General features: G+C 40.6%; 1 protein-coding gene across 3 annotated transcripts; it reads right to left on the bottom strand.

The window, feature by feature from the left end:
* Positions 1-5: 5 nt before the first annotated feature.
* On the bottom strand, positions 6-9650 carry prkrip1 (PRKR interacting protein 1). 3 transcript variants are annotated; one of them, XM_090192427.1, is made up of 7 exons: positions 9474-9620; positions 6762-7180; positions 6505-6583; positions 6109-6209; positions 5935-6020; positions 5760-5824; positions 6-815 (listed from the first exon to the last, which is right to left on the bottom strand). In XM_090192427.1, the coding sequence occupies exons 3-7, from the start codon at positions 6506-6508 to the stop codon at positions 718-720; spliced, it is 354 nt and encodes a 117-aa protein (XP_090048553.1). In that variant the 5' UTR covers positions 6509-6583; positions 6762-7180; positions 9474-9620; the 3' UTR covers positions 6-717. The 3 variants fall into 3 exon arrangements, with proteins under 3 accessions (XP_090048553.1, XP_090048554.1, XP_021479368.2); XM_090192428.1 differs by having other exon boundaries at positions 6762-6787; XM_021623693.3 differs by lacking the exon at positions 6762-7180 and having other exon boundaries at positions 9474-9650.
* Between the last annotated feature and the right edge of the window lie 1779 nt (positions 9651-11429).

The following is an 11429-nucleotide window of genomic DNA, read 5'->3' as shown; positions in this document are numbered from 1 at the left end:
CCTTATTCTTCCCAGATGTTTATTAAAAATATATACACAAGTACAGTATAAAAAAAATAAACAAGTGAGCAATTATACTACCACACAAAAGAAAATGTTTCAAATGAGAAACACCTGTATCATTGCATTCATTAGGGCACACTGTAGCAAAAGGTTTTGCAACAGAAAACAAAAATATGTATTTCTTATAGGAGCATTTCAAGTTCATATTCCTCCCTGTTTTAGTCAGTTTTCCTCTGTTTGGTGCCTAATAAATGCGAAACCCAGCTTTGTCAACCTCAAATCACTGAATTGGAACAAGGTCCTCTAAAACCAGTGTTTCCCAACCCTGTTCCTTGAGTATCCCCAACAGTACATTTTATTGTAACCCTTGACAAGCACACCTGTTTCAACTTGTCAACTAATCGTCAAGCCCTCAATGAGTTGAATGAGGTGTGTTTGTCCAGGGCTACAACAAAAAATGTGTACTGTTGGCGGTACCCGAGGACCAGGGCCAGGTAACACTGCTCTAAACTACAAACACGAGTTTGGAATAATGTCAGTTCCCTAACAGAGGCTCATCTCCCTTTGTTCTCTCTCAGATGTCTATGGAGTTCATGACATTGATAAAAGCTGGGCTGTGTTGCTCAGCTGTGTTGATTTCTAAACAGGTATTAGATATTGACCCCCCTGTTCAATTTCTTCCTGAAGTGTGTCTCATGACCCGGTGGCAGGCATTCACCTCTTCCCCATGACGAAGCTGGGCGCCTCTGCATCATCCTCAGCCTCCCTCTCCTGGTCGTCCTCTTCACCGCTGGAGGAGGACTTCTCAGAATCTGAACAGAGGGTACAATCTAAAAATCAGTCTCTTCTGCCATAACTTATTACCTTTACCATTTTCCACTAAGAAACTGTACTGGGCCGGGTTTAGTGTTCAATCTAAGTTGTTTTCCAAAACCATTGCTACCAATGTTGCACTTAAATGCTAGTAATCTAACAAATGCATCAGACCACTCATAGAAGTGTCTTTGGATTATATGTTTCCCCTCCCGCGTCACTTTACACCATAAAGGTAAAAAGAGGGCTCTAGAGGAGTTATATCCATTTTGGCATGGACATTATCATTGAGGGCTTCTGCCATTTTAATGTCAACTGGGTGGGGATTCCTATGGGTTGGGAGTAATGTTCCCCAAAGAAATGCTGTTCATTGTAAGCCTACATTCCATAAGACTTCAAAAAAACATGCAGGCCTTGAAAAAAAACATGCAGGCCTTGACATTAACCTGTTTATCCACTTGTCCTTCAGACAAGGAGGCGACTGAAAACACTGCCACTATAAGTGCCTTTCAAAGTGCCTAGAAATGTACACGTTCTGTGCTCTTGTAGGAAGCAATCATTCCCCTATTGCTGGCTACAAATTATAAAACTGTGCTAACAACTAACTAGCAAAGGACATGAACAAAATGTGCAAACGTGGCTACATGCCGCTCTCGCTTTAAACTCAAAACAAGCGTATCTACTCACTACCACTCATGCTGTAAACACAGTCTAGTTAAAAGTAAATGGCACAGATCCATATGAAAATGGTCTATTTGCATATAGGCCTACTGCAGCTCTAATTGGTTATGCCCCACCGGTCTGTGTAGAGTACAGGCTGAGTTGTGTGTACCAATGCAATAGAATCCATCTCTGATAAGTTCTGCCTACAACAAAATCTCTTGCATAGTTCCTTTTGTTGTTTCGGTATGTTGCATATAAAATGGATAATATTGCATTGATTCGATCACAATTTCCACAGTAAAGGGAAATGTTGATAGTGTAAACAGGGAAAACTGTAGAACAGTGGTCACCAACCTTTTAAGATCACAGAGTTAAAATGCAATTTTAACTGGATTTGGGGTTTGAGAAGTCAATGAGAGAAGTGAAAAAATATATTGAAGCCAATGTCTTAAGTATTTGAACATGTTATTACTCCAACTTCATGAAAAGTGACAAACTGACACGTTTTCCCCCCCGTCAAAAACAACTATTGAAAGCAGTCCCTTCTGATTTGACGGCCTGCATATGCGCAGTTCGGTGCAAGACGAAGGTTGCTGTCTTTTATTCGTATTTACAGATGGCATACAAGTTTGTTGTAAAGGCACATGAATGTTCACATGTTCGAGAAGGCATTTGTTAAATTACGAGCCTAGTTGGTTTAACCACAGAAAAAGTCAGCAACCTTCCCGCTAGCCATGACTGGCTGAGATAAGTGGGCTGGACATGCCGAGAGATGAGTTTGGATTGCTGAGAGATGCCGAGAGATGAGCATATAGATGAGCATATAGCATGCTTCTGTCTATTTGAGCTGGTCAGTATGTCTAGGTAATCCTGTCTAATGCGGCTTTTTTATTTTTGTGTACTAAAACTACATAAGTGTTGCTCTCCACTTTCTGGAGGACTGAGTTTTTGAAAATCAGTGTAATTCAAATATGATAGCTAAGGAGATTGAGAAAACACCTGACTCCGGATTACATCTTCAAACTAAGGGCAACCATGGCATCCGACAGGAGACACGTCCAACCATGAATGATGTATATGGGTAAGATAGTCTAGCTAGCTACCTTTTCAGATATTACAAGTTTAAAATTGACAGAAAGAGCCATTTGCATGGCTAGCCTAATGTTGGCTAGCTAACATTGAACCTGGTTGGTTAATCACCTGCAGATTCAGGCAGAATAATAAAGTCATGAGTTACGATTGTTCATTGTTTAACTAGTTAAATTTAGCTAAATGTGTATGACATTATTATTCGTATCTCAGCTATTTGCTTGGCTAGCTATAGCCTAATGTTATCTAGCTTACATTAAACCTGGTTGGTTAGCTACATGCAGATTCATGATGGCCAGCACTCGTCTCAGTGTGCCAGAGAGCGCAGAATAACTGATGATTTACGAACGCTCAACACCCGTTGAATGTGGCCAGTGTCAGTAAACGTTGGCAAAAAAGTGTAATTAAATTGTTGCCAGCAGCACAGTTAGTCAACAACGCTCTGGATAACATCAAAATAGCCTAACCAGCTCTGCTAGCGTGAGTAAAATGGTTCGAATTCGGGATTTCTTATTATGTGTCTGGAAATAGCTAGCAAGCTAGCCAATGTTAGTCAGTTAGCTCGTCCAGTATACACTCAACGTGAAACGCTCTGAATTTGCGATCTGACAACACAGTTGCAGTCACCAACGCACTGAATAACGTAACAGCCTAGCCAGCTCTGCTAGGTCGAGTAATGTTCAGTGAGCTGTTCTCTCGCACTTAAAATGTCTGGAAACAGCTAGCAAGATAGCTTGGGTGCTTGACTGCTGTTAGTACATTAGGATCAACCCTTAAAGAGAAGGGTGGGACGGTGCAGAATCGGGGTACACAAAGGGCTCTCCAATAGTAGTACCAAAACATTCAAATTCCATTTTCTCAAAAGCAAAATTACTTTCCCCTTGTTCCTCAACTGTAGTGTATTATATAACATTTTGTAGCTCTGAGTCTCTGCTTTTATCCAATGTTAAAAAAAAAAATATATATATATATATATATATATATATATATATATATATATATATTTCAAGTTTTGCTACAACTGATTTGAGCCAGTCGGTCACAAATGTCCTCAATTAATCTAAACACAATATCCCATAATGACAAAGCAAAAACAGGTTTTTAGAAATGTTTGCAAATAGAAAACAGATTTTTATTTATTTTTAAACCTTTATTTAACTAGGCAAGTATGTTCTTATTCTTAATTACAATAACTGCCCAAGAACAGTTCAGGGGCTGAACAGATTTTTTACCTTGTCAACTCTGGGATTCGATCCACCAAACTTTTGGTTACTGGCCCAACGCTCTAACAACTAGGCCACCTGCCGAATTCATAACTATTCAAACCCTTTGCTAGGAGAATCAAAATTGAGCTCAGGTGCATCTTGTTTCCATTGATCATCCTTGAAGATGTTTCTACAACTTGGAGTCCACCTGTGGTAAATTCAATTGATTTGACATGATTTGAAAAGAAACACCTGTCTATACAAGGTCTCACAGTTCACAGTGTGTGTCAGAGCAAAACCAAGCCATGAGGTCAAAGGAATTGTCCGTAGAGCTCCGAGACAGGATTGTGTCGAGGCACAGATCTGGGGAAGGGTAATAAAAAATGTCTGCAGCATTGAAGGTCCCTAAGAACACAGTGGCCTCCATCATTATTAAATGGAAGAAGCTTGGAACCACCAAGACTCTTCCTAGAGCTGGCCGCCCGGCCAAATTGAGCAATAGGGTGAGAAGAGCCTTGGTCGGGAAGGTGACCGAGAACCCGAAGGTCACTGACAGAGCTCCAGAGATCCTCTGCGGAAAAGGTTGTCCTTCTGGAAGGTTCTCCCATCTCTGAAGCACCACCAATAAGGCCTTTATGGTAGAGTGGCCAGACGGAAGCCACTCCACAGTAAAAGGCACACGACAGCCCGCTTGGAGCTTGCCAAATAGACTGACCATGAAAAACAAGGTTCTCTGTTCTGATAAAACCAAGATTGAACTATTTGGCCTGAATGCCACATCTGGAGGAAACCTGGCACCATCCCTGCGGTGAAGCACGGTGGTGGCAGCATCGTGCTGTGGGGATGTTTTTCAGCAGCAGGGACTGAGAGACTAGTCAGGATCAAGGGAAAGATGAATGGAGCGAAGTACAAAGAGCTCCTTGATGTAAACCTGCTCCAGAGCGCTCAGTATCTCAGACTGGGTTGAAGGTTCACCTTACAACAAGACAACGACCCAAAGCATACAGCCAAGACAATGCAGGAGTGACTTCAGGACAAGTCTCAATGTCCTTGAGTGGCCCACCCAGAGACCGGACTTGAACCCGATCGAACATCTATGGAGAGACCTGAAAATAGCTGTGCAACAACACTCCCTATCCAACCTGACAGAGCTTGAGAAGATCTGCAGAGAAGAATGGTAGAAACTCCCCAAATACAGGCTATAGTCGCTGCCAAAGGTGCTTCAACAAAGTACTGAATAAAGGGTCTGAATACTTATGTAAATGTTATTAATCAGTTTTTGCTTTGTCATTATGAGGTAGATTGATGAGGGGAAAACAATTTAGTCAATTTTAGAATTAAGCCGTAACATAGCAAAATGTTGAAAAAGTCAAGGGTTCTGAATAATTTCCGAATGCACTGTAAAGTTACTTAAAAAGACAATTTACCTATTTTTTTAATCATATTTGACAACAATCACCTAAATAAAAGCTAGATGGGAGAATTTAAAATTCCAAAACAATGAATTTAGCAATATTGATTTTGTTATCATGTTTGAGCAAAATAAAGCATTAGCCATGGCAAAAGGTATAGAACTTAAGGAAATTAGCTTTAAAAACAGCAAAATCTTCTCTCAGCTTCATGGCAGAATATGTAGTCACAGGAAATCATATTTAAAACGGAAACATTTTTTCTCAGCTCCATGGATACATTTGTAGAATTGCAGGAAATTGGCTTAAAATTACAAAAATGTCTCTACACCGCCAAGATGGGGGTCTCTAAAATTCAGCAACACCGACAGGCTGACCATGCCCATTGCCACACCCTCAACTTAAGCCCCTTTCTGATCCAGAAAAACCCTGCTGAAGCATAATATGCGAGTACAATTTGGCTCCTGCACTGGCCATAGCAACACAAGTAGTGGACTTGCTCTTTCATCACACTTAAAGTCTGAAGTGAACATGTTTCAATGAAATCCATCACTTAAATATTATTTGTTTAATTTACCTTCAACGTTGTTGGCTTCCTGCTTGGCTTTCTTTGCCATAAGCTTCTTCTGCTTCAGCTTTTCCCTGAAATACACAAACGTGTAATGTAACAAACCAGCAAGTATAAAGTTTACAGCAGAGAATAAAAACTTTATAGATTTTATTTTTAGTGGGTCCTTGATTAATGTACCAACCTTTTCTTCCTGCGTTTGGCTGTTCTTTCATCAGCTACCTGTTGGTTATCTGACACCTTGTCAAGATAGTCCAAATCCATCTTTTGCTGCAAGAAAAAGGAAAGAGTTTATTGCTGAACCCCAGTGTTTAAAAGAAATTGGTTCCCAAGAGAAACGATAAGGTCAGCTGCCCACCTTCTCAGTCATCTTGTCCAGGAAGTCCTGTCTCTGATACTCTCGCCTGCGAAGGTGTCTGTACACATGGAACTCTCCACTGCCAGCCCCTGCACTGGAGCCTGGAGGAGGGGGAGATTCATTACACATCTCATCAGCGGGCTTAAAGTGATTTTATTAAAATCAACTCAGTAGTTTGGGGTAAGATTTCCAGTGCCGGAACTGTGCCAACATGCCATTGCCTACCTAATAATGTGATAGTGTGTATGTGCGTAGATAACTAGTCTTGCAAGATAGATAACCATAATTCTTGCAGAGCTCGCTCGACTCGTTGGCAGCAAAAAAATTACTTGCCCATGCCCTTGCCAATTCACAAATTAATCCACCACAGGTATTTAGCTAAATTTGCAGGCTTACCCATCACATCCCGCACAAACTCCGGAGGAGCCCGAGGGTTCCATTCTTTTGGTCGGTCTGGGATAGGAGCAGGTTTATCCTACAAACATACATGAGTATTCATTTTTTCGACAATTAGCTAGCTAGTATTGTCACTCACTGTTCTAGCTTGCCTAATACAGACTTACCATGGTTACCCCATGGACATTCAGTCTGAATTAAGTTACCCTAAAAGTCTCTACAAGCCAGAATGTTGAATAAATTATATTTAAACTTACTTTAATGGTTGCCCATTCTGTTGGTCCTTTTGATGGAAGGAAGTGGTGATAAAATGTCCACAGGAAAGCATAATTAAATCAACTTTTCAAAGTGCTTCTTCTTTTATGGTATATTGGCGATCACACAATTTAATGTGCATCCTGCCACCTACTATGCAGGATGGAAACAGGATTCCCCCCAAAAAACTGAACTACCAGAAACAAAATATATACATTTTTAAATTAAACAACTTTTGTAAAAAATAAAAAAAACATCCCTATACAGGCTCATGGGGAACCTGGGAGTGTGGGTCTTCCAGCGCCAGTACCCCTTGCAAGTCTTCAGATGTAAAATCCTTGAGTCCCAAAAACATTTCTGCCACAGCCACAATAATGTCCAGTTTCCTCGACTTCCTTGAGACTTGTGCTGTACAGTTTAACTGTGGCAATGAACACAAAATCAATTTAACACACAGGGTCCCTTGTCTGGCAGCAAACATTTACTACAGGCTGTGGTGTATCCACTACCATATCTTCACTAGCATCACTTGTTTTCTCAATTCTTTTAAAATCGCCTCTGCATAGGAGATTCAATTGACCACTCTGACTTTTGCCACCTCAATTTCCTTCACTCTTACAGGGCATTCCAGGAACTCAGGATCATAATCCCCCACCACAATTGCAACAACGTCATCCTTTTACACACCATTCTTCAGTATACTCTGTTCATCTGCACACACTTGAAACATGGCCAAATCCTTTTCAATTCTTACACTGCAGTGGTTTAGGGATGAAAGCCATTACGGCATATCTTACATAACCAAGGTTCACCTGTGTGGGTATTTGCTCTTTATCAAAAAACAACAGGACCGACAGACTTTCTTTTACTCCATTCACCCAGCGGGTCAGACTACGGGCACCAACCACATCAGGAATTCTCTTCAGGTATTCAACATGAACATACTTCGTCACCCCTGAGATGACTCCTTTGTTGTCCTGATTCTTTTGAGGCCCACTGCAATCTTCCTCTGCTCTTCAGAAATGTAATTAATCAAAATATTACCACTCCTGAGCTGTGTTGGAAAACTCATACTAACCATACTATTTGTGACTTAAATTGAGTATGTAGTATGCTTATTGGTCATAGTATGGAAAGAGTTAGTATGGCAAAATGTCCCAGATGTGGTCCTACATTCGCCAAAATACAAAGTATAAAAGCAATGGGCAACATTTCCGTGCTTTTAGGGCACTTAATGCAATTCTTCGGAAATGGGCGTGGCTTCACAACATTTTCAGATTTGTTGGCTCCGAGTACATCGAACTTGCCAGTATATCTACTTCATGCTAACAACCCAACGTTTATTGACTTGATTATTCACGTCATTCATAGCTTAGCTAAGTGGTATAGTCGTTCGGGTCTGTTCATAAATTCACTCTGAATATCTACTCCGATTTCAGAGCACTCTCGCCTGACTGCCAGAGGCAGAACGCAGAATAGCTGATGAATTTACAAACGATCGTTGGATGTGGCCGGTGTCAGTAAACATTGGCAAAAAAGCGTAATTAAATTGTTGCCAGCAGCACAGTTAGTCACCAACGCTCTGGATAACATGAAAACTGCCTAACCAACTCTGCTGGGGCGAGTAAAATGGTCAGAGTGAGGTGTTCTCTCATTTGTGTCTGGAAGTAGCTAGCCAACCTTAGCCAGTTAGCTTGGGTGCAGTTGAGGTCAGAACGCTCAGATCAACCCTACTCCTCCAGGAGCGAAACTCTCAGAATTTATGAACGGACAATCAACGCCCTGATGTAACAAACGCCCAAAGCACACTCTGGCACTCCAGATTGAATTTACAAACACACTCGAAGTCTAGCTAGTAATTTTATGCTAATAAGAGAGCAAGAGGTTGCATAGCAACATAATCAACTTCCTGTAGACAGGCGAAGCGCTGGTATGCTCAACTGAAAGGATACTGTTCGTTTACAGTATAATAAAATGAACTAATAATATATACTCATTAAGTATGTACTACACAGTAAGTTAGTATGGGTATTCGAACACAGCTCATGTCACTCTGACATTTTCGAAACCACAAACGGGTTTTCCACATATGCATCCGAACAAGAAGCAATTCATTATCATCTCCAATCTTAGACAAATTCATTTTCGTTCGTTTTCGATACTACTGTTGTCACTACTGACTTCCTGCTTAATTCGAACTCAGCATCCACTTCCGCCATATTCGTCACCTAACTAGTTCCCTGTCGCCCCCTACTAACGAAACCTTTTCAAAGCGCTGGTAGTGCATTCAAGTGCCTTATCACCTGAAACGGTTGCGCATGTAAATACATACACGTGTTTGCATTATTTTGGAAGTTTTGTGACAGGTGATATAAACCATTACCAGCGTTTGGAAAATGTGGTTTATTGATACTGTACTTTCCTGCGGATATTTTTCTCAAATTCCTACCAAAAAAAGGACAAACCGCACACACAAATGGCACAGTAACGTTACGTTGAAATACAATGGTATTCAGCATTATGGCTTGTGAGATGAATTTTTCCAAACAAATGAATGCCATCAATCTCAGACTGTGAATCAGGGAATGTTCTAGCTAACTATCTGCGTAAACAGAATCACTGCGTTTGGCGCTAACGTTAGCTAGCCTTGCTGGCTGTGGAGATAAACATGATCTATTTGATTATATCGTCAAATAACCTCCCCCGACACTTACAGGGTTTCTCATCAATCTCTCCAATTTAAGGCGCTGCTCCTCTGCCGGAGTTTTGGCTATAATCAAAGGTTGAGATTCCTTTCCTGACGGTTTCCCAGGTCGACCATCTTTTTCCCTGGTCGCCGACATCTTTCGAATATGATGTTTGTCTTCTTCTACATTGATTTGTACGTAAAATGTTTAGCTCCACCTAGCGTACTGGGGCTACATACTGAGTTATAAGGGGGTGCAAATGCTGGAAATTAAAAATTAGTATGAACAAAATTGGTGAGGTTATTATTTTACCTATGGTGTATTAGGCAAGCACTTGTAGAAAAACACAAATAACGATGTTCTTTCAAATGAAGGTAATGGATTTACCTTTCAGAATGTAATTCTAAAGAAGGCTCAGTACCTCATTGGGAAAGTTGCAATGCAGAGTTCTTGATGAGCCAGTAGGGGGCACTCCTCCCTCTAGTTTAAAGGATCGATCTGCATTTGCTACAACCATTTTTTTAAACTTATAAATTCATGATATTTATAAACTGGGTGGTTCGAGCCCTGAATGCTGATTGGCTGACAGCCGTGGTATATGAGACCATATACCATGGGTATGACAAAACATGTATTTTTACGGCTCTAATTACTTTGATAACCATTTTATTATAGCATTAAGGCACCTCTGAGGTTTGTGGTATGTGGCGAACTTAGCCGTGGTATATTGGCCATATTTGAAGAATATGAAGAATATATCTTATAAATGCCTCAAACTTAGTTCAACTGTCTTACCCTATCAGAACCTAAAATATAGGCTAAACTTGTTTTACTCCAATGTTTGTAAACAAAGTAAATGTAAACAAACACTGTATAGCCTCAAAACATGCTTCAAACTACATGGATGGTCAGTATTTGCATCCATAGATCTATCTATGAATTTGAGTGTTACATTTCTCCAGCCCCATCCCTCAGGTTTTTACCGAAACAGTGGCAGGGAAAATTCTTTGTTATTGTTTCAACCGCAAATTTCCCCTTTAAAGGAAAAATCTTGAGAGGCTTGGCTCGATTCTGCCTTGAGCAACAGAATCCACAGCTCTTGCGCAGTAAAAGTGGTATCACATTGTGACCAAGTAATCAACTCTCTTACTTGAACTAAGACACATTATTTCTTTATTGCTCATTGGGGAAAGAATTCCTAGTCAGTTGTACAACTGAATGTATTCAACTCAAATGTGTCTTCAGCATTTAACCCAACCTCTCTGAATCAGAGAGGTGCAGGTGGCTGCCATAATCAACATCCACGGCACCCAGGGAACAGTGGGTTAACTGCCTTGCTCTGGGGCAGAATGACATATTTTTAGCTTGTCAGCTCGGGTTTCAATCCAGCAACCTTTCAGTTACTGGCCCAACACTCTAACCACTAAGGCTACCTGTCGCCATTGCTTATCATGTAATGCTTGTTGGGCATGTTGGCATAAGAGGATGCATCACCAAGGAGAAGAGCGAGCTAAGGTTAGCCCTAACCCTCCCAAAAAAGTAAGAATATACATATAACTACATTTCTTTTCATAGCATTTTTTTTAACATTTACTGTAGCTTTCCTAGTCAGACTCTAAAGATGCTATAAATTAGCCTCAACATCAACATCATGCACATTGCTCAGTAAAGAGAAAACTAACCTCACGTATCCATACCAAAGCTGACACACAATCAATGGTCTGGTCTCGGTTATGAAAAACATACATCCACTAATGCAAAATGCTCTGAATGGTCAAAGCCACAGTGTTACAGAGAAAATGCTATTTCAAAAGGCTTACTTTCAGTCCCACAGAGAAAGGCAGTTCCGCAAAGCAAATAAGATACACATAAAAAATGCATCAACTCATAGCATTTTAATGCATTAGACTGGTTACATCCCAAACAGAAAGCAGTAGGGATAATTCCTCCCTCTGCACATCCACCTTAGGGAAAATATATTTA

Source organism: Oncorhynchus mykiss, chromosome 12, assembly GCF_057628025.1.
Source record: "Oncorhynchus mykiss isolate SJ-2025 chromosome 12, ASM5762802v1, whole genome shotgun sequence".
In the NCBI taxonomy this organism is placed as follows: Eukaryota; Metazoa; Chordata; class Actinopteri; order Salmoniformes; family Salmonidae; genus Oncorhynchus; species Oncorhynchus mykiss.
The sequence above is the reverse complement of the archived record's forward strand: the minus strand, read 5'-3'. Positions and strand labels throughout refer to the sequence as shown.

What these genes read in the sequence shown, in the direction of transcription:
- prkrip1 (XM_021623693.3), bottom strand. Translation starts at nt 9,602, where the DNA reads ATGTCGGCGACCAGGGAAAAAGATGGTCGACCTGGGAAACCGTCAGGA. An exon ending in TGGACAAGATGACTGAGAAG is followed by an intron (nt 6,021 to 6,108) that starts GTGGGCAGCTGA and finishes TTTTTCTTGCAG; the next exon opens with CAAAAGATGGATTTGGACTA. An exon ending in GGAAGCCAACAACGTTGAAG is followed by an intron (nt 816 to 5,759) that starts GTAAATTAAACA and finishes CCCTCTGTTCAG; the next exon opens with ATTCTGAGAAGTCCTCCTCC.